The sequence below is a fragment of the Ovis canadensis genome, chromosome 6 (assembly GCF_042477335.2).
Source record: "Ovis canadensis isolate MfBH-ARS-UI-01 breed Bighorn chromosome 6, ARS-UI_OviCan_v2, whole genome shotgun sequence".
In the NCBI taxonomy this organism is placed as follows: Eukaryota; Metazoa; Chordata; class Mammalia; order Artiodactyla; family Bovidae; genus Ovis; species Ovis canadensis.
The window spans coordinates 40,844,151-40,867,909 of record NC_091250.1 but is presented as its reverse complement, the minus strand read 5'-3'; the positions used below and the strand labels follow the sequence as shown (position 1 = coordinate 40,867,909).

Below are 23,759 nucleotides of genomic sequence, written 5' to 3'. Positions count from 1 at the left end.
CCATTGCTAGGTAACCAGGTGCAAAGCAACATTGTGACATTTGAGCTTTCCGTAGAGAAAAATAGATTAGGAAAAGATTTAAAAGTTTCTTCAACCACATGGAGTCATGTTTTTTGAAAAACATCTTAGAGTAGTCCCAAATGTTAGAAATCTATTTTTCTAGTAAATAAATTCAAATCTGGACAAAATAACTCCCTGAATCCTCTAAATGAGAATATTGATGATTAAAATGTGATAGTCATCCCGACGAAGGTTGATAAAGAAAATAATTTTCCGTCGAAGAATAAGATGTTCCAAAATTGTCAAAACAGCTCAAGACTGTTTGTGCCCATTTCTATGTCCAATACAGTGTGGAAAGAACTCAGTTCTATGAATCAGCATCATTGAAAAGAGAATAATGAAATAAATATGAAGTGAGCTATCTGCTTTTAAAAAATATTCTTTGTGCCTGTTTGGAAGGTGTTTGAAAGCAAAAGTTACAGTTTCTTTAATAAATATATATACATGTTGTTGCTATTTAGTTGCTAAATCATATCTAACTCTTTTGTGACCCCATGGACTATAGCCCATCAGACTCCTCTGTCCATGGGATTTCCCAGGCAAGAATGCAGGAGGGGGTTGTCATTTTCTTCTCCAGGAGATCTTCCCAACCCAGGGAGTGAGCCCACGTCTCCCGCATTGGCAGGCTGATTCTTTACCACTGAGCCACCAGGGAAGCCCAAATATATATTATATATTATTAATATATATATATTAATATATATTTATGTTGATGCTGCTGCTAAGTCACTTCAGTCGTGTCTAACTCTGTGCGACCCCATAGACGGCAGCCCACCAGGCTCCCCCGTCCCTGGGATTCTCCAGGCAAGAGCACTGGAGTGGGTTGCCATTTCCTTCTCCAATGCATGAAAGTGAAAAGTGAAAGTGAAGTCACTCAGTCGTGTCCAACTCTTAGCGACCCCATGGACTGCAGCCTACCAGGCTCTTCTGTCCATGGGATTTTCTAGGCAGGAGTACTGGAGTGGCTTGCCATTGCCTTCTCTGATATATATATTTTTATATATTTATAATATATAATTATATATATAATATATTAATATATAAAATATACAAATATATGTAAGCCAATATGTAAATTGGCATGTGGCCAATTTAATATAAAAAATTACAAATATTTTATGACTGTTCAGCTTTTCATTGAAACCATCTAGTGATGCTGTGGGAACTGGTCTCCCCACAATGCTTAATGCCAACTCAGTGGAGCATGGGGATGGTAGGGATGAGAGGGGGTCCTGGAGAACATGGGATACGGGACCCCAAAAAGTATGACATCAAAGTCAAAAGCAACAGATGGGACAGCAAGATGAGAAAGGGAGAGGGGAAGGAAGAGTGAAAAGGGGAAGACAGGCATCTTAGTGAAGGCTGCTACTTTCCTAAAAATTAAAAAGATTAAGCGAAATTTGCTAAAATGGGATCAGAAAGAGCAGTAGAAAGAGAACAGGAACTCTGCCCGACTGTCGCCCTGTCTCTGCAGTGTTCACATTCAGCAGCTCCCTGGCCAGGACAGGCCTCTGTTCCAAGTGGACACTATGCTTCTCTCTGAACAAACTGTAGCTAAAAGAATTTTAAATATGGATGTACCACTCATTCCTGTGTGTTATCAGAGCTTACCAGGCCATCTCTAGACACACAGGAATCCCTCCCCAGCAGGCAGGGTAAGTTAAGATCTCAGACAATGGGGATGAGTAGAGGCCGGAGGGAAGGCCCCGGGGGAAAAGCTAGAATAATGTCAGGTACAGACTGACCTCTTCTTGCTGGTGGTGGTTTATTCACTCAGTTGTGTCCGGACTCTTTACAACTCATGGACTGTTGTCTTTCAGGCTCCTCTGTCCAAGGAATTTTTGAGGAAAGAATACTGGAGTGGGTTGTCATGCCCTTCCCCAGGGGATCAGGGTCTTTTCAACCGAGGGATGGAACCTGGGTCTCCTGCATTGCAGGCAGATTTTTTAAACAATTTAATTAATCTATCTGTGGCTGTGCAGGGTCTTCGCTGCTGGGCTTTGTCTAGTGGCAGTGAGTGGGGGCTACTCGAGTCGCGGGGCACTGGCTTCTCCCTGCAGTGGCCTCTCTCGGGGTGCAGCGCAGGCTTGGGGTGCAGTGCAGGCTTGGGGTGCCAGGCCTTCAGTCGCTGCGGTGCATGGCTTTAGCCGTTCTGCAGCACGTGGGATCTTCCTGGATTAGGGATTGAACCTGCGTCTCCTACATTGGCAAGTGAATTCTCTACCAACTGAGCCACCAGGGAAGCCCTTCTTGCTATCTTGATTTCCTATAAAGCAGTCTCCTCAACCTTTAAAGCACTACAGAGTCAGCTTAGGGATATTGTTCAAATGTAGATACCAGTTCAGAAGCGCTGGGATGAATCCAAATGCTACATTCTTACAAGCTTCTGGTGATGCTGCTGGTCTTCAGACAGCCCTGGGAGGAGTGATTTATAGAGCACCCTGACGAACCCTGATTGAGTCGGGTGTCACAAGAGGAAGGGAGAGAATGAGACAGAGACTCTTTCCTGCAGGTTCCTATAGAGAGTATGCGGGAAGCAACATATGTTCTTTGTCCCCTTATTACAGTACTCTGTCCACTTCCCCAGGATTCAGAGTGATGACAGTTTCCCTTTTGAACTTTTAGGGAGCTGGCAAGCTCTACCCATGAGACTGGACACAGAGCAATACCAGGTGTTAGTCACCCAGGGAAGGAAGCAAAATGCAGCGATTCTGGGAGCTCTAACCTGCCCTCTGAGCTGGGCACCTGGCTGCCCCCCTGCAGCTTCTCTACTTTGTTTGAACTTAATCCTTCTTCCCTGGAGGAACAATAATTATCTCTGAATCACGCTCAACCTGAACATCAAGTGTATGTTGAAAAGCTTGAATGATGGAAGCAGCAATATTGAGAAAAGTGATAAAAATCAGACTTCAGGACAGAAGCTAGTGGTTCAAGTCTGATTTCTTTGCCTCCTTGAAAGATGTTTCTCACCTAGAAGCTACCTCCGTGCTCCTGTGTGTGAGACAGAAGCAGGGGTGATGGGATGCATCCCCTACAAACCAGAGGCAAACAGCATTAAGAAAAACGATGATTTGGCCTCCTGAGGAGAGTCGGAGTTAATACTCAATCTCAGTTGGAGTACTTTCATCTTTATTTCCTTTGACAGTAACTGCGTGTTGCGTGAGGCAGTGTGGGTGTCCTCAGGGGTGGCTACCTAACTTTGCATGTTTCCTGACTGACACAACACTCCTGCCAGTGCCTAGGGGCCGGGGTGGTGAGTGTCAGTGGGAGGAGTAACCAAGTTTCACTTCCTTGCTGGTTGGAGACTTGCAGCCACAGCCGGCTTGGGTCTCACCAAGGAGGGGAGACTGTGAGGAACAGCAGAGCCGTCCCTCTCTGCCGCTTACCCAGAGCACCTTGGCAGGGGCTTTGTGGACGTGAGGGGTGTGAATGGGCAGAGCAGACTATCTAGAAGGGAAGATGAGCACCCAGGACCCTTCAGATCTGTGGAGCAGGTCGGATGGAGAAGCGGAGCTGCTCCAGGACTTGGGGTAAGAGGGCAGGTCCCCTTCTCCAGGAGGTTCTTGGGGGAACCTTAACTCACGGCTCTGACCTGAATGCTCAGCTTGACGAGTGATTACCTTAGTACTGTCTCTCTCTGCCTGCCAATCTTCCATTCTTGTTACTCAAAGGACAGTAGATACTCATCTCTGTGTGGGGCCAATTCCACTGTGAAAGCATGTATCATCTTTGCAGATCTAAAAATAAGGAGGTGGAGAAAATGGGACAAAAATAAAATATTGGAAATTCTTTGAGATTACGGACAGAATTGGGCTGTGGTCACTGATGTTGCTGGGTTTCCTTGTTGTTATTGATCTGGTTTATAAATAAATGTGCTGTTTAACAGTTCTGAGCTCCAAGCTGTGAAATAAACAAAAAGCCTAGACCCTGCCATAAGGGAGAGGGACTTTTTCAAAAGAGAAAGAATGAGGAAGTGTGTGCAGCCGTGTCCCATATGTGTTTCTTTCTCCCGACATTACACTTGTGACCTCTTGTATGCATGCATGTCTGGAAGGACAACTTTGACTCTTTCAAATACTAACAAGTCAGGAAGGGGATAAACTTTCTGCTTCAAACAGGCTGTACATTTAGGTAGGTGAAATCATCGTAGTCCTGTCTTTAGAAAGGGACCAGACGAGACAGTTCCTCAGGATACTTAATAAAAGAAGCAAGTATTGCGCAAGAGAAGGGCAGGGGATTTCCTAGAGAAACTGCTCCTTTCCCCGGATGCACCAGGAATAGACTGGCAAGGCTGGTTTTGACACCTGTGATTCCAGAGAGGCAAGCCTTGCACCTGCTGTCCTACTAAACAGCTCTGATCTTCACAAACACCCAAGGACAGAGGACCTTCACTCATCTCCGTCTTACAAAGGAAGGAAACAAGCACCAAAGGGACTGAGTAAGTTCCAACAGTCACCAATCAATTACGAGTCAAGTTTCCAATCTGCCAGGTCTGTGTTCTTAATCAGAGAAAAACTGGGGATGAACTCTCTCTCCTTGAAGACCGCAGAGATTGTATCTTTTGGAGTTGTTTTACTATAAGAGTTCTCAACGAGTCCTGTCTATATTAATAGATTTTAAACTTGAGGTCTCAGAATTGAACTCTACCTTCATAAGGTAAATCAGACATAACAGCCAGATTTTTCAGTAAAGGAAACTCCCCTTATGGGGAGCGGAGTCAGAGCTCCAGGACACTTCTAGCCTCCTGGACCAAATCCCCAAACAGCAGAGGTCAAATGCCCCCTGAGCATCCAAAACAGTCATCACAGAGCCGAGGCATGAAAGTGGGAAGCTGGGCTCTCACTTAGATCTTTATTAACTTATTAAACTATCATTCTTTATGCGATGGGTTATCTAGATTCCCAGCCCACAATTGGTAGGAAGCCCCAAAGGAGGAAAGACAAAGGAAATACTCAGCTCTGCTCCCTTAATTCAACAATCCTTGAACCGAGGCTCTATGATTGAGTACCCTTGGCACTCACTTCAGTGACAGAGATGAGCTAATGCTGTGTCTTCTCCCCACCTTAGTGCTCATAGCAAGAAATGACTACAGGTAAAACCCACCAGGAAACAGGTGTCTTTCCTCTACATGTGGAGATGGACATCCACTGTAACGCCCAGTTACCCCCAAAAGGTGCTTTTATGTCCAGACCTCTCTATTTCAGGAGGCCTGGAAATGTCTTTAACATGCGAGGATGGTTTCTGTAACAACAGGCCAGCTACAGTTGTCTAGGGAAATTGCTCTACAGTTGTGTTTCTTAACCTTGGCCATGAACTAGTATAACCTAAGGAGTTTAAAAAAATTCCCTGCGCAGGCCACCCACCAGACAAATGACATCAGTGTCTTGGGAGGTGAGCATTTTCTTTGTAAAGTTTCCAAGTGATTCCAGAGGGAGACTGAAGCTGAGAATCCCTGCACAGAACAGAAATCCGTCAGAATCACTGAGTCAATGTGGCCTTGTTTTTCATTTGTTGAGTACGTACATGAGGAATCTTAAAGCCATGAATAAATAGATACTGATATTTCATTTGTGGGTTTGGGAGCATTTTGTTTACCAGTTTTTTACAGATATATTTAATACATCATAGAATTCACTCATTTCTAGTGTACAGTTCAATAATTTGTAGTGGCTTTAAAGAGTGCTACAACCATCACCATAAACCAATTTTATAACATTTTCATCATCCTGATAAGAAACCAAAAGAGCATTTTTTTTTTTTAATACTCAGTGTTGGGTTAGTATATCACCTGGCTGGTGGATGGCCCTGTTTCCCAGGTATAAATACTCTGACCATGGGCATTTTCAAGCTGCCAAAGGTTTAACAACTAGCTTACAAAGTCCCTGACAATTTAATAATGGACTTGAGCTCTTGTCCCTCTAGGACAATCCTGATACACTTCTCGTCGGTCATAGGATCTGAGAAAACTTGAAAATGACTTCTTGTCTCTGGCAGAATTCTGAATAAAGTGAAACTTCTTCTTTGAACCTATAAGCTACTGGTTAGGTAGAATCTACCCCCAAACAGAATGTGGAGGCTCAATGATGTCTGACTCTTTGCAACTCCATGGACTGTAGCCCACCAGACTCTTCTGTCCTTGGAATTTTCCAGGCAAGAATACTGGAACAGCTTGCCATATATTACTCCAAACGATCTTCATGACTCAAGGATCAATCTAACCTGTGTCTCTTGCATCACCTACATTGGCAGGCAGATTCTTTAGGACTGTGCCACCTCGGAATCCAGCTACTCCTACACTTCTAATTAATTCAGTTTTTCAAATGTTCCCTAAAAACAAAATGATTTAATGCAGTTGGTAGATAAAAAGGGGCTGATTTTATTGCCTTCATTTTAAAGTTGTTTTTAAAAGGATTATTTGAATAGTTAGATAGATTCTTAATGTTTCTATTTTTGATAGAGACAAACAGATAAGGTGATGGTTAAATGGAAGATATGTTATGCATTTTTGTTCTTCGGTCCCTATTTTCCTCCGGGCTCTGGAATCTGTCAGCTCTGTAAATTAGACCCTGAATTGCAGCAGCTCCTTCCCCTGCCTTTCTAGGACACACATGACTTGCACAGAAGATGCGTTTATTCTCTCTAAAGTACCTAAATTAAGCAACTTGGATGCATTTCTGTGTCTCATTTGTCGAGTGTCAGCCTAAAAACATTTTTTTCTTCACCCTAAACATTCACGCAGCCAGAAGCAAAGGGGAAATAACACAATCTGCAATGGTTGCTCAGCTTCACTTACACACCGGCTGAATGGGGGTGGGGGGAGGTGGGAAGGGAGGGGCAAGGGCCGTGGAGGATCCGTGTGAAGGAGAAGGTGGGCAGGGAACAGAGGGCAGGCTGTGTGAGGCTTTCAAAATCAAGTGATGGGGAAAGGAAACAATGACGATTTGAGACACCACCTAACGAACAAACTAGGCTAGAATGCTAATCAATGTAGTGTTGTCCAACTCTCGGGACCCCACTGACTGTAGGCCCGCCAGGCGCCTCTGTCTGTGGAATTTTCTAGGCAAGAATACCGGAGTGAGTGTTCCCTTCTCCATGGGATCGTCCCCATTGAAGGGCTTCCCTGGTGGCTCAGACGGTAAAGAATCTGCCTTCAATGCCTGAAACCCAGGATTGATCCCTGGGTCGGGAAGATTCCCTGGAGAGGGGAATGGCAGCCCAATCCAATATTCTTGCCTGGAGAATTCCAAGGACAGAGGAGGAGCCTAGTGTGCTACAGTCCATGGGGTTGAAATGAGTCAGACCAACAAAGCGATTAATAGTTTCACTTTCATTTTAACTATTTAAAATTCCCGCAATTCTTTTATTATAACAAAAGTTCCTACAAAACAGTGTAGGAATGGTATAGGTTTGTAGTTTGTTTAAAGATGCTCCCTTGCAAAGGGTATAACTACAGACACAAAAATATTTTAGGATATTTTAAAACTAAATATTCATGGGGACTTCCCTGGTGGTCCAGAGATTACAAGAGACGTGGGTTTAATCCCTGGTAGCAGTACTAAGATACCACATGCTGTGGGGCCAAAATGTAAAAAGAATAGAAAAAAATTATTCAAATTATCTAGTCATACATATTCCTTCAAGTGAGAAATATAGTAAATATTCCTTTAAAAAATATTCTTGTGTTATATATACACTTTCCCAAGTATCAAATTTAATAAAAAAGTATCTGTGTTTGGCTGTGTTGGTCAAAGTCAAGAAAGTAGATTCTAAGCTCTGGATATTAAAATAAATTCATTAAAAAGTCTCTCACTTCTCACCTCTAAGAGAAGATTAGACCAGATGAAGGGTCAGCAAACATTTTTGTCAAAACCCAGGTTATAAATATTTCAGACTTTGCAGGCTTTATGACTTATGCTTCAGCTACTTACATCTGCCCTTGTGGGGTAAAAACAGCCATAGATAACACAAAAATAAATGACTATGATGGTGTGCAAACACAATGTTATTTAAGGACCTACCGTAAAATTTGAATTTCATATAATTTTCATGAATCACAAAATATTCTTTTTTTTCCCTCTAACTGTTTAAGTATAAAACTCCACTTGGCTCACAGTCGAAACAAAAACTTGTACCTTGGCAGGAATTGGCCCTCAGATGATGACTTGCTGACCTAGGGAATGAGTAATAACAACTAAAGCAAGTTCTCACGGCAAGGGCAAGGCAGGCATTTTGCATATACTCACTCTGGTCTTTGAATGATACTGATGCTCCAGCTCTATATCCAAGGAGACTCATCAGCAGAGCAATCAGACTGCCTAGAGAATCTGGGTCCCCAGTCCATGCTTATCCCATGGAACCAGGTTGTTCTCCTATTCTGAGTCATGTGCCAGCCCCAGGCCATTCACATCATTTGACCTTCCCAATACCAGCATCAGCACCGTGTGATTATGCTCATTTCATAAATTCAGGAGGTGACTTCAAGTCAGTCAAGTGAACTGTCTCTAGGTCACAGACCTCGATGCTGGTGCCCTGACAGTGCCTAGGAACTTGCTCCAAAGCTGCTACTCCTTCCACGAGATGAAAGAAGGCAAATGTTCTAAGAATGGCAATTAGTCATTGCTGGACGCTCACCATATACCAGGCGTTATTTTAAGCCCTTTGCTTGTGTGACTTATTAAATTCACACATCACTGTGGATAGATACTACCACTTATGTCATTCTTATTTGCAAATGGAGAAATGAAGCTTTTATTATCACATGCCCAGGTTTACAGGCTCACAAAACTTTGAATCCGGGAGTTTGGCTCCAGAGCACACATTTTTCTCCACTAATATGACTTCCTAATTTCTGTCAAACTTCTCTCTTCTTATTATACCTGCACTATTAGTGCTGGTGAGAACTGAGAGAAAAAAAAGTTCTGTGATGACTACCACCAAAATGTTTTGGTTTTTTTTTTTAACTAAAAGACGTTATTCTTTCACATTCTTCATACAATAAATATGCACACAAAGCCAGATCAGTACCCTAATTCATCAGAACTTTTAAAAATTGAGGGCAGATTCCTTTCTTCTAGGCTAGACAAATTGAGTAAGCTAAGAGAAACATGGTAGAGTCAAAGCTTTAAAGGAACCTGTTTACTTGATACCAAGTAGAGCAATGAAGCTTGTTCCTCTTCTAGCACAATTCTGTAATCTTGGACTCTGAACATGAGGGTGATTCTCTTGTGGCTGAGCAAGAGTATGTAACTTGCAGTGCACAGTTCGATCTCCGCTTGAAGCAATTGAATTTCCTCTTTGCTTGTTGTGTTTCTGTTCCTCTATGGGTAACGGTGACTTCCTCCCACTTACATGTGGAAGTCTGGCCACACAGGTTCTCCACACTGGGTGGGGTCACTTTGTTTCATTCATTCTCCCTTCTATTCCTTCATAGATCCATCTGTTGAATGATGACATTAAGCAAGGCAGTTGTGGGAGATGCTAGCAGTAAGCAGTGGCTATCCCCTGGAGGAGTTTACAGTGCAGAGGACAGGGCATGCCGGTGTGGGTGGAGTTAGAAGGCAGGGTAGAGGGGCAGGGGTCATCACTGCATCTACACAAGGCTCACGGCAGATGGCCAGAAGCAAGGAGATCCATAGAATTTCTGTCAGTTGAAGGGAGCGAGAGAGACATTTTCTAAAGAGAAAATGGCATGAATAACACAGTAGAAGGGGGAAAGCATGTGGATATTCAGAAAATGAAAACCATCCACATGGACTTGGACCCTCCCAGCCCCTGGGAGGGTCATTACTCAGCCTTCAGCCTGACTCTGGTCTTCACCTCTGAGAGATCCCACCTTCGCTACATTCTTTGAGAACGTTTCCACCTGGCTGTCCTCTTCTGGTTTCTAGTTTCTTACCCCCCCCTTTTTTTTTTCAAACCTGGGTTAATTTCTTGTTCCCACCAACTCCCTCCCACAACTGTCCCATCAGCTAGGATAAATTCCTGGTCTGAGCCCACACAGTCCGGCTCCTGCTCCCTGATGTGGGCCCGTATCTGAACCCCACCGCAGCTGGGTAGCTGAGTCTTAGCTGTTGCCTGGTCATCTCCAGGTTCCTTGTAGCCCTGTGCTCCCAACTCCCTGCCCACTAGTGTCTGCTCCCATTCTGCCTTATTTAAAAATCTTTAAAGTTTAAAAAGCATAAAGGCAAGAGTTCAATTTGTTTTGAGAAAAATATAGCTATGTCAGACAAGGTTGCTTTTTGGAGGCACGTGCTGAATTACTTAAGATTAAAGTGCTGTGATATCTGTAATTTACTTTTAAATGTTCACTCAAAAACATAGGAAGAAAATACGGCAAAAAGTTAAAAATGATTTTACCTAAAATATGAATATTATTTAAATATGTGGGTATTATTTATACTATTTTTCTACTTTCTTATATATCTGATATTATTCATCACAGTTTAAAATAATAAATGCATTAATTATTGAAAATTTGGGAACAAAGAAAAGCACCCAAAGTGACCCCCAAAATGACATATTATTCAACTTCTCTCCAGTCTTTTAAAAGCAGTTTTCTGTAAACACACACAGATGGAATTGCGGTCATACCGTGTATATAATTTTGCTCTGGCTTTCTGGTACCGTATATCTTCTTCATCTATTTTTAGTTCCTTCTCAAAGGGGATTCTGGGTCTGGTCTTTCCTCAGCTAGCCTGTTTCTCTATTTTAAAATCTGAATATTTAGACTGGTCCAAATTCCAGAAAGCCTTAAATAGATCAGGAGTTTGGACTTCAGTCAAACTTCATTCGACAGTATGGAAATATTGAACATTTACAGGAACGTGGAATTGTGTGGCCACCATGCTTCGTTTTGGGATAGATTAACCTGGGAGTTGAGCATGGTGCATAGCAATGAGTTCAGAGCCAAGAAAGCTAACAAGTGAGGGAGTTTACAGATCTGTGAATAAGAAACTAGAGTGAGGATCTGGGAATAGTAAGGGAGGAACAGGGGTGGATGCCAGTAATTCCTCTGAGCTAAAAACATAAGGGATTCATATCCAAATAAGAATGAGTTCTGCTTTTGTATAGTTTTTCAAAATGACATAAAAAATTTCTGACAGTCTTAATGTCATGAATGCCTTCTAATTCATCCATTGTTTGCTCTATCATTATAAAAATCTAAAGGTGCCTGAGTCTCATTTTACTGCTCATAGCATTCTGACTCACCACCAGTTTTGTATATCTTTTGGATTAATTCTCCACATAGTCTTAGAACCATTTCCAGATGATGTCAGTCCTAAGGCCCTCAGAGGTTTGGACATCTGCTCCAGGCTGAGCACTGAGTCCTCCTTTTGACAATGAGCAACATAGGGGCAGGGCTGTAGGTTACACATCTTGGTCTATTCCATCCAAGCCCAGCACTTGACAAAGAGCAGATGTCTAAATATCTGAATCGTCTCAAGTTGGGTCAAAACCAAGACAAGAACTCAAGGTCCCTGACTTCAGTTTTCCACACCAACACTGGTGATGTACTTCTATATATTACCCCTAGACTCACTCAGTCCTCTTAACAAATGGTTTACCTGCTGGGAAAAATTGACCTCAGTTGGAGGCACCATCTAAATAATGAAATAGACAGGAGATAATGAAACAAGGATCTTTCTTTTTTTACATTCCCCCAAAGTTTGGGACCTTTTCCTATAGATGTAGCTTCCTGAAAGTGGCCATCTCTGTCTCCTGTCCCAGCCCACAGTGGTAGGTTGTCAATGGCAACTACAGTCTGAGGACAATTATCCACCCTGAAGCAGCATTGCACGATGTTTAGGTTGTAAGGGACTAAGTGCAGAGTCAAGCTTGCTTCCACTCAGATATGAGCCTTCTTGAGAGAGCCTCTGGTTTGGAATGTCTGCCCAGTCATTCAAGTCCCCCTCAAGCTCGTATCCATGAAATAGTTTTTCTAGCCAGTCTCTGAAATCTGGTTCCAGGTCCCAATCACACATTCCCTGACCCCCAGCCACGGGGAGAACAATGATGTTCTTTCGGTTTTACAGCCGTTTATGCACACTGCAGGCAGACCTGGGGACTGGACAGGATCTCCGCTGGGATGAGATGCACTTTGCCCTCATTCCCCACCCTCCCCATTCCTGGTGGCTCTGCCCTAGGGTCCCACGTGTCTCCGACCTCCCTGGGTCCACTGACCCAAGTCAGGCTCCGTGGGTCTGCGTCCTTCTGTCACTTGGGGTTCTCCACTTTTGTGTCTGGATCACTCTGGGTGGGTCTCTGTTAGTCCCTAGGTGTTTCTGGCTGCCTATGTGAGCCTCTGTGTGTGCCTTTCTCGGTCTCCAGGTCTCTGTGTCTCTCTTTTTACAGTTCTTGGCTTATGTGTCTCTGACCCTTTGTTTCCCTCTGTGTCTCTGGATTTCCGGGTCTCTGCCTCTCTTTCTGTGTTTCCACCCCTCAGAACTTCTTGTCTTGCTGCTCAGTCTCCTTCAAGAACAGGTTTGGCCTGGTTTCCGACTCCCACAGAATTATCACACCCATTCAGTCTGTTTCCTTTTAGCTGGGCCTTGGCTCCACGAGTAAACACTGGAGGCCCCACCTTCAGTGCATTGTGTGGCGAGAGACTACCCTGGCCCTGCCGTCACTCAGGTGTGCTTCCTAAAGCCCGGGCAGCTGGCCGCCCCATCTAGCTCTGCTACTATCATTTGTAAACGTGGGCATTTAGAATGCCAATGGACACTGCCTCGGACCAGCTGGTTCCATCACAGAATCCTCCTGATTGGAGACTGTGGTGAGTCTTTCTACAACTGCCCCATGTATCACACTATGATACACAGAGCTTTCAAACTTCTTTGCCAAGCCTCTGCTTGGTTCTGTTTATTTGGATGGGATCCTTTGCTATGATCAACAGAAAGATGAGCCCACATCTGTGAACAGCAGACTTAACATGCTCATCTGGACAGTACCACATTGTCACATAAAATATGCCACGGCCTGACTATGGTACCAATTTCACTACTGACATCTTCTGAGCTGATAAGACATTTCCTTTTCCTTAACCCATGATTTCTGATGGCCGAGAGCTTCATTTTTTCAGGAAATCAAAGTATCTAACACTGCTGCTGCTGCTAAGTTGCTTCAGTCGTGTCTGACTCTGTGCGACCCCGTGAAATAAATGAATACAAAAGCAATCCCATGGAGGGACTCAAGCACAGAGGATGAAGTAACCTGAGTTAAGATGGCTTAGGTTGAGATTGCCTAATAGATTCATTTTTTTGTGTTGTTCTGTCATCATTGTGTTCAGAAGATTCTGAGGGCAAGCATAAACTTAGCAAGGAAGAAGACAGAGAGCGCAGAGACTTCCCTTATGGTCCTGTGGCTAAGACTCTGTGCTCCCAATGCAGGGGGCTGGCTCTGTTCCTGGTCAGGGAATTAGATCCCACATGCTGCAACTAAGGGTTTGTGTACTTCACTAAAGATTTCAGATGCTGCCACCAAGACTGAGGATCCTGAGGGCCTCAACTAAGACCTGCACAGCCAAATAAATTTAAAAAAAGAAAAAGAAAGAAAGAAAAGGGGAGTGCATCATATGTTATGAATTTGCCATCTTTGGTCTAGAGCGTTCAGAAAGTATGTCAGTGCCATTCAAAAGTGAGAATAATTTTCAGAACTGTTTCTTTTGCATTCTAAAGCTTCTCAAATATAATCTATTTAAGTTTTTGATTAAGAAGGCTTGCCATGTTACTTTTTGTCTAGAAAAGAAAATGCTTGTCATGAACACGAGAAAAAGTGAGCGTAATTTTGAAAATGAATAAAAAGTGAAAATTCTCTAAAGAAGAGTGCTTTTGTTGCCTGTTCAACTCCAGAGCCTATAAGCTGTTTTCACACAAGCAGGACTTTCTGTTATTGTTTTGGGTTAAAATATATGTCCTCGTAAGTCTGAAGGGACAGAAACTTATTTCTATGTCACTTCTCTTTGGCAGGAAGGGGGAAAATAGGTATTTAAATATGTAAATAATCTGTAGACGTGAGTTAGGAAGAAATTTTCTCCCCAAGATGTATATAACCCAAACCGGATGTATGGCTCATGTTTTAATATGTAAGAGTGGTTTCTGTGTCCACTTGTTCCTCCAGTGTTATTTTGCATTGTTCCTCAATATAGACCCTCTGTTCCAGGTAGGCATTGTGTTTTCTATAGACCCATGCATGTGTCAACCCCAGTGCCTTTGCTTATGCTACCACTCCTGTTGGAATGCTCTTTTTTCTTATACTTGATGAATTCTGTATCTATTCTTCAAGTTCCAACTCATGGTCTTCCTCCTCCATGAAGCTTTCCTTGATCGTTTCATCTCCTCAGGAGCTCCCCCTTCTATATCATTTATTGTCCGTCTCACTAAGATACCAGCTATCTGGGGACTTTTTAAAAATTAAATCAGCCACAGACCCTTCTCTTTTCTTCCTAAGTACTGTGAAGCCACTTAGTATGCTCTTTGCTCTCTTTGTCTCCCTCTTTAATACGACATACAGTACACTCAAACCATCAAGACTGTTGAAGTGAATTAAAGTTTTTAGGACCAAGAGTCCTTCAACTCTGTGCTTCTCAAACTCTAAACTCATACCAATCATGTAGAGCTCGTGATGAAAACAGATTATAATTCAGGGGGTCCAGGAATGTGAATGTGCTAATGTGAATTCCTAACAAAATCTCAGGGTTCTGAATGACAAAAGACTTCACGTTGTTTTTTAAACATCAGATACAACCCAAGCACGTCCTTAAAGTTAATTTAGTGTATCACAATCAATATTTGTTGAAAAGAAATAGAAAAGAAAATAGTAAACAGCATTTAAAAGGATAATATTGTTTCCTATAACACTTTTTGGGTTTTTTTGTATGTATGTTTATAATGTAACTGTGTATACACACACACACACAGATGCAAAATATATTTTATGCTGTTGGTTAATTCAAAGAGCTTGAAAGCTTCTCTTTCAAAGGACAGAGCAGAATGAGAAATAATTGTATCAACAAATTAAGTTAACACAATTAAACTCAAAGGGATAAGAAACCATGAAGACTCCAGTATGGTGGGGCAGTTTCCCAGAAGGCTCTAGCACAAAGGTCACTGGAATGAGAGAAGAGGCAGAACTGAGGTTGGGGTTTCTGGATGGAGCTCGTCTGTTTTGTCTGTGGTTGAGCTTATTTCCTGTATCTCACTGAGAGGCAGCTATGAAAAGTCTTTAGTGGGTGGATGTTTCCTAATTTGTTAATGTATCATGGAGGGATAACACCAGTTTCCTTCAAGGCCAGGTGCGGATTTGATAAGCTAGTAAGCCCAGTACAAATATTCTTTGGAAGTTTGGTAAGCTTTGGTTGACTGTATTACCCTTGAGCCATTTATGACAACATGTGGACCTTGGGAGAAAAGAAAATACAACATTGCTTCAAATGTGCTGTTGTAAAGAGTAGTTTCTGGCTCTTTTTCACTTCTTCAGGGACAATGAGACAAAACTTTTTTTTTTTTTTAAGTTTCTGGAAAATGAACCTTATCCCAAACAGCAGAGGAGTTGTATTCCCAGCAACCAACACAATGTCTAGAATATTCATAACTGTTGTTCAGTTGCTCAATTGTGTCTGACTCTTTGCAACCCTATGGACTATAGTCCACCAGGCTCCTCTGTCCATGGGATTTCCTAGGCAAGAATACTGGAGTAGGTTACCATTTTCTTCTCCAGGGGATCTTATGGACCCAGGGATCTAAACCTGCACCTCCTGCATTGGCAGATGGATTCTTTACCACTAAGCCACCAAGGAAAACCCATGTATGTTGTATTAGTTGCAAAGATTGTATCTTGCTCTCTTCTGCAAAAGTTAAAGAATCATATAAGAGGTTTATTAAAGAAGTCAATGTTCCAGCATGAAAATAAGAGAGTTTTCCTACCAGGTGTTATTATTAGTCACTTTGACAGATGAGAAAGACGGAGGTTGCTACTTGCATGGAGTCACAACCATTGCGTCAGAAGTCACTGGGGCAGATGGACTCATCACTGAGGAAATAGGGGAGATAAAGGCGTGCTCTTGCCTCACAAAATTTTCGCAGCTACCGCATGGGTGTTTGTAAGCCAGGTTGACTGCGTATTAGCATTCTTTTTCACTTGGCAGTTCCCAGCAGTAAAAAGGTTTTTTATTGCACTAAATTCTAAAAACATCATCTAACATAGCTGGCGGAGATGTGGGAGAGCCACAGAGGAACAGGACTTATTTAGGGGTTTTAATCAGCAGCAGGTCTAGAGTGAATCAGCAGTGTGATGAAACTGTTGAGAAACGACTGCAATCTTGGGTTGCCTTGCAACGTACCTGACAGCTGGAATAAGGAGAGCCTCTGGGCTTTTGGTTTACATATCAAATCTTACCTTGAAGATAGATTTTAAATATTTGGAAAGTATTCAGAGGAGACAAGTTCTCTGGGTGATCAAGGGACTAAAAGTCTATCATAAAAGGAGAAGTTGAAGATGATGTAAACAAAAGTGAGAACATTTTAAACACTTTTAACTATTTGTGTAAGTGACATCTATATAACTCCAAGAAGTAACTTTGAGACCATCTGTTGAATGCTGTATATCAGGAAACAGTAGACTGATGTAGGCAAGGGTTTTCTGGCTGTAAATCATAGAAGTATGTACAGGTTTGCCTGTACAAGCAGTGAGTTCCCCATTACTAGCAATATGTAAACAAAGATTAGATAAGAATCTTACTAGGGTTGAGACTTTGCCCACACATTGTACAAAAATTAGAAATATAAACCGAGCTGTTGGCGATTAGGGACTCAATGTAGCTTTTATTTACTAAATCAAACATTTTAATTGTTTACTCTAAAAAAAAAAAAAGCTGATGTGACTTTTGTAATCACCAGAAGTGAGTTTACTGTGAAGTCAATGAAGCTTCAGCTTCAGGGCCTCTGTCTTGCACAGACCCTACTGAGGTAGTTAAAATAAATGCATCAGTTGGAAAAATATTTACGATTAGTCCCTGAGCATTAAAATTTTAAATACCCTTACAGCTCATTTATGAAAGAAATTTGATAGAGGTTCTCAAATCTTCCAACAATCCTAAAGACTTCATTATCAACATCACATTATGAAGTTGAAAATAACTTTTCTCTGCTATCTATAATTTAAAAAATTATAGGTGAAAGACTGAATTTTTCTGTTCTCTGTATAGAAAATTACAGTAAAACATTGTTTTACATGAAAAAATAAAGATGATATGGCCAAAAGTGTAGAGAAAAAAGTATGGAGGTGTGTTAAACAGGTATTTAATGAATATAAGTTGTTTTCTCAGTTTGTCACCTTTTTATTTTTTTAATTAGTGATATAATTGACATATAACATTATATTTGTTTCTGGGATATAACATAATGATTCGATATTTATGTATATTGCAAACTGAACACCACAGTAAGTTCAGTTAACATCCGTCACCACATGGGTAACAAAACATTTTTTCTTGTGATGAGAACTTTCAAGAGGAAATTTGTACCTTTTGATATTCTTTATCCATTTTACTACCCCCTCAACATGCATCTCCAGCATTCACCAATCTGTTCTCTATATCTGCGAACTTGGTGTTTTGTTTCTTTTTGGTTGTTTTATTTTTTCTTATTTTTCATAGCTAAATGTTGGTGTATTTCATTCTTCATTAATTGAAATATAGGTGGCACAGTGCTAAGGAATCCGCCTGCCAATGCTGAATCCCTGGGTTGGGAAGATCCCCTGGAGTAGGAAATGGCACCCTTTATTCTCCACTATTGTTGCCTGGAAGATTCCATGGACAGAGGAGCTTGGTGGGCTATGGTCCATGGGGTCGCAGAGAGTTGGATGTGACTGAGCGACTGAACACACACACACATATAGCTGACATACACCATTATGTTAGTTTCAGGAGTACTACATAATGACTTGATATTTGTATACATTATGGAATGATCACCACAATAAGTCTAGCAACCATCTGTCCCCTGCAAAGTTCTTACAATATTATCACCGATATTCCTTATGCTGTATATTACATCCCTGTGGCTTATTTATTTTATAACCAGACGTGATCACCTACACCTGATTCACACACAATCCTTTCCTTTCTGGAAACTGTACATTTGTTTTCTGGATCTATGAATCTGTTTTGTTCTGTTTGGTTGGTTGTTTTGTATTTTAGATTTCCCATAGAAGTGATATCATACAGTATTTGTCTTTTTTCTGACATTTTGTTTAGCACAAGGCCCTTAAGGTCCACTCATGTTGAAAATGGCCAGATTTAACTCTTTATGGCTTAATAACATTTCCCTTATCCGTTCACCCATCAATGGACATTTAGGTTATTTCTGCATCTTGTCTACTGTAAATACTGCAGCAATTAACATGTTTTTTTGAAACATATATGTTTTCTAATTAGTGCTTTAATTTTCTTCAGATAAATACCCAAAAGTAGAATTGCTGGGTCATATAGCAGTCCTATTTTTAATTTTTTGACAAACCTCCAATCTGTTTTATATAGTGGTTGCATCAATTTACATTCTCACCAACCTTTTTTTCCACATCCTCACCAGCACTGGTTAGTTCTTGTCTTTTTGATGACAGCCATTCTAACAGGTGTGAGGTGATATCTCATTGTGGTTTTGATTTGCATTTCCCTGATGATTAGTGATGTATCTGTTGGCCATCTGTCTTTGGAAAATGTGTATTCAGATCTTCAGTCCATTTTAATATTGGATTGCTTTGGGTTTTTTTGTTTTTTTGTTTTTTTGGTTTTTTTTTGCTATTGAGTTCTTTATCTAGTCTGAATATTAACCCCTTATTGAATATATGATTTGCAAATATTTTCTCCCATTCAGCAGGTTGCCTTTTCATTTTGTTGATGTCAGCTTTTAAAATTTTCAATTTATTATGATCTCTTACTCTAAATAATTTTTCTTTTTTGATAATTTAACATTTATTTTTCTTAAAGAGACTTCCAAATTTTACAAGCTTCAAGTCCCTTAAAATTTGAATCTTCCATCTAAAGTCAGAATAACCAAATAAAAACACTTTAAACACAGCCCCAGTTACAGGAATTTTGACCCAAGCAATTAGTACTCTATGTAATGAGCTGTTGTGTATGCATTTTAAGCCATATCAGCCAAGGAACAGTCAGCGTCTAGAGCCAAGCATAGGATAGCATCAATATCCTCCCAGCTTCATCTCACCATGCCTGGCTGCTGCCCTTGGGCACTCACCTGGATATTGCCCACCCCACTATGCAGGGCTCTGACCTGATACATACCTGGTGTCTGCCTGCTTCCTGGCCTTTGCTCCTGTTATTCCCTTTGCACAGATAGCTCCCTGAACAATTGTCGCTCCCAATTCCACCAGACTTTAAATAGAGAAAAAGTCTCTCTCTCCCTCTCTCCATCCAAGTACTAGATCACTTCCAGAATTCAATTAACAGTAGTTGAATAGGTAAATAAAATAAAATAATTAAATACAATAAGCATTACCAGGGCCCTGGAGGTTGAATTAAGGTAGAAATACTGTCTTCTCTTTCTCAAATTTTAGTTACTCAATTAATATATGCATGTATTTTTTTTATTAGAACAAGCTAAATTAGGAAAACTTAATCAAACTAAGGACTGTTAACACTACTCTCAATCACGGTTCTTTCCATTAAGGACCGTTATTATGAGTTTGGAGTATATTTTATCAGCTTCCTATTTTGTGCTTTTATGTGCTTTTATATGTGTATGTATTGTATTATTTGGAGGAGATGAGAGAGATTTTTCCTTAAGCAGTTTCATACTGTACCTGATAGTACGTTTTGGGATCTGTCGGCTTTGACACGTGTGGACCTAAGCATTCAGTGTTTTCCCACGGGGGTGCAACTGGCATTCTGAGCGGGACAATTCTCAGTTGCTCAGAACTACATCCGTCTTCACAGGGTGGCAAGCATTTTGGCATTCCCTCAAGGAGTGCTGGTTGCACCCGACCTTCTGCCCCCAACATTTGGTGACCAACACGCTCTCACCTTTTCAAATTCTGATTAACTTTTTTTTTTCATAGCTTAAAAAAAAAATAACTGTAGGATAATTGCTTTACAACGTTGTGCTAGTTTCTGCTGTACAACAATGTGAAACAGCTATAAGGACGCATATATCCCCTCTCTTGAGCCTCCCACCGCAATCCCACCCCTCTGGGCTGTCACAGAGCGCCAGGCGCCCTGAGCTATTCAGCCCCTTCCCGCCAGCTGTCTGTTTTACACAGGATAGTGTATACATGCCAGGGCCACTCTCTCAGTTCACCCCACCCTCCCCTTCCCCACTGTGCCCACCAGTCCATTCTGTATGTCCGCATCCCTATTCCTGCCCTACGAATAGGTTCATCCCTACCATTTTTCTAGATTTCATGTATAACATATGTGTTAATATTAGATACCTGTTTTTCTTTTTCTGACTTATACTTCATTCCATGAGACAGACTCTAGATTCATCCACATCACTACAAATGACCCAGTTTCGCTCCTTATCTGATTAACTTTTAACAAAATCTCATCCTCTGAGCACTCAACTTTATCATCTCACTGTTGGTGGAAAATTAGGATAGCTCCTAATTTTTATTCTCTCAAAGGCTCTACGGTAAACATCTTAATTCACACGTCCTTCTGTGTACTTGTGAGTGTTTCACTAATCAGACATCAGAAGTAGAGTCGCTGGTTGTGTGGACATGTCCAGTTACACTAGATATGTAAGTTCCCCTCCAACTTAAACACCTGCCAACAGTAGATGATAATATCCGTTGCCCCTAAATTCTCCAATACTTAATACTAACCGGTCTGATGGATTAAAAAAAAATACTACATTATTGTTTTAGTTTGCATTTCTCTGATTAATAGTGAGACTATTTATTTGAAATACATATTTTCTCTTCTGTGAATGACTTTCATTTCCTCTTCTGTATATATACATATTTTGATTTTTGCTACATATTCTTTGTTACCAGAAAAAGAAAAGCACAGTTTTAAAATAACTTGTATGTTCTTTAAGGCCTGCTTAGATGTTGAGACTTTCAAAAAATGGCCTTGATCTTTACTCTCACAAAATACTTCTCTTACCCTCTCGCCTAGATTAATGGTTTCTTGAAGCCCAGCCTGGGTTCTTATTCCCTTTGACTGCCTAGTATAATGCCTTGCACAGATTTGTACTCAGTAGACAAAGATTTATAAGGTCGAACGATAGAAAGTAGAAAAGGTTAACTATGGGAAAACTCCTGACTGACCAAGACTATATTTGCAATCTTTTGATCTTTTTTGAAAAACTCGTTATTTATTTATTTGTTGGTTTCTTTTTGGCTGTGCTGGGTCTTCACTGCGGTACCCGCGTTTTCTCTCGCTGCTCCGAGCAGGAGCTGCTCTCCAGTCGCAGTGCATGGGCTTGTCTTTGCAGTGGTTTCTCTTTTGCGGCTCAGGTTCCAGGGTGCTTGGGCTTCAGTAGTTGCAGCGCACAGGCTTGGTTGGCCCACAGCATGTGGAATCTCCCTGGACCAAGAATCAAACCCGCATCCCCTGGGTTGGCAGATGGATTCTTAACCACTGGACACCAGGAAAGTCCCTAAACTTTCACTCTGTATGAACACAATCTTGAACCATCCTTACCAAAGATGGACATATTCCTCCAAAGGATATGTAATGCTGTTTGGCTTTATAGTCACTTCCCTGAGAGATAACCTGATCTAAAGTTTCTGGGAAATGATGCTTAACTCAATGAAGAGAGGAATTTTAGGCATTTGTGAAAGAGTTGTTTGGGGAATGAAGATCCTCATTGCCATGCAGACATGGTGAAGTGTAGGTTGGCTGCCTGGCAGGCTCTATCTTAGATTTGCCTGGGCCCAGGACTCCATGAAACCTGGGATGGCCATGCTGACCCTACCAAGCTGCTACCAAGAAATTAACAACCCCTGCGATGTTCCAAATTACAGCACAGTGTAATGCTTTATATTCAAGGATTTCTTATGTGCTTATGATATATAGTTACTGTTTAAAAGATTACCTTAAAAAAGTTCTCAACTGGGACTTCTGTGGTGGTCCAGTGGTTAAGAGTCCATGTTGCCAGTGCAGGGGATGCAGGTTGGAATCCTGGTCAGGGAACTAAGATCCCGCATGCCTTGCAGCACAACCAAGGGATTAAAAAAAAAAACCTCAATAAAAACTGCTATCAAGCTGTAATTATCAGAATTCTATAAATGCTTTCAACAGACATCATTAGATCTTGTTGAAAAGAATGCCAATGTCCAGATTCTTTACACTTTAGAATTTTGTTGCTTCAGATAAGTAATCTGTTAACTTAAACTGAAATGTCCATTCAAAATATAATTATTGCAACATACATTTAAGAACTTGTGACTTCATAAAGATTTCATTTATCAAAAAAATTAGTATTCTGCCTGTAATCAAACCTGAAGTTTTTGATAGCCTCACTTTTAGCTCCTCCAATTTTCCTTTTTCCTTTTTTTAATTCAAGTATCATCGACAAACAACATATTAGTGTTAGGTTCCAACATTTAAAGAATTTGATGCTGAGAAGATTTGAGCACATTTGGGAATTAGTCCAATGAAAGAGTAAATAACTCAATGGGATTTCTTATAAAAATGCTTTTCCTTGCCATTGTTTTTAGTTAGCAAGTACATTGCTAACTCAGGACTGAGGCATCTCTGCCACAAAGAAATGTGCTAAAGAAGCAGACATTAGGACATGCTGATTTAGAAAACAGATAGCTCAGAGACCTATGTAGAAACTCCCTTTGCCTTTGGTCTTATGTTTAATTTTTATTATCAGGCTTAAATATCATAGCACAGGACATCCCAGCAGATCCATCACTCTCAGAGCAGGGCACTTCCTTGTACACCATGCACACCTCTGTAATAGTACTGAGTTCACCGACATTATCAGCAATATTTGTGTAGCTGCTCCTGTCTCCTTCCCCTTCGCTGCCCTGCACTACAGCTCCTAATAGCAGCTGCTACCCACCATGACCTAGCTTCCCATATCTGAAAGAAGCTGAAAGTAATCAACAAGTATATCTGAGCAACAAGAAAATCACACCTCAGAGGCAACATCACAAGTTATGGCTCTGGGGATCTCAACAGCTTCGTGACAGCTAATGTGTTCTGAGCTCAACTATTTGCCAAGACTGCTTTGACCATAGCAAGCAGAACTTACTGCTGGCCCATGAGGCACTGCTCTTATTAATTCTGTTTTAGAGGTGAGAAAACTGAGGCTTAGATTGGTTATGTAACTTGCCCAAGGTGTTACAGCTGTAAGAGGTTTACCGTGGATCAGGGCTCTGGCAAACTGACACCAGAGACCACAGTCCTAATCACCACACTGAACTGTCTCTATTGACTCATTAAAAAGAACGGGAAAGGAAAAACGAGTGAGGTGCCTGGGATGCTCTTGTCTCCATAGAGCTGGGATTGGGGACATGCCTAGATGCCTCTGGACACAAAGGATTCCTCTCAGGAGGAAGCACAGAAAATGGGTAACATTGGGGTAACATTGGGAAAGGAACAGGGGTGATGTGGATTAAAGGGAAGAAAAAAAGCTTCATTTTCATTATGCCTTCTTTTGAACTATATAGATTTTTTTCTACCATAGATATATGATACCTTTTCTAATGTGATTTTGGAGTTTATTTAT

At 41.2% G+C, this 23,759-nt stretch overlaps 1 protein-coding gene across 3 annotated transcripts in view; it reads left to right on the top strand.

Moving 5' to 3' along the window:
• The first annotated feature begins 3,191 nt into the window (after positions 1–3,191).
• Positions 3,192–23,759, top strand: part of DAPP1 (dual adaptor of phosphotyrosine and 3-phosphoinositides 1) — a 58,984-nt gene continuing 38,416 nt past the window's right edge. Inside the window, exon 1 of one of the 3 annotated variants that reach the window (XM_069593635.1) lies at positions 3,192–3,590. In XM_069593635.1, the coding sequence (XP_069449736.1) occupies positions 3,490–3,590 (101 nt within the window). In that variant the 5' untranslated portion in view covers positions 3,192–3,489. The remainder of the gene's footprint in view (positions 3,591–23,759) is intronic. The other 2 variants (XM_069593633.1, XM_069593636.1) reach the window with 2 other exon arrangements.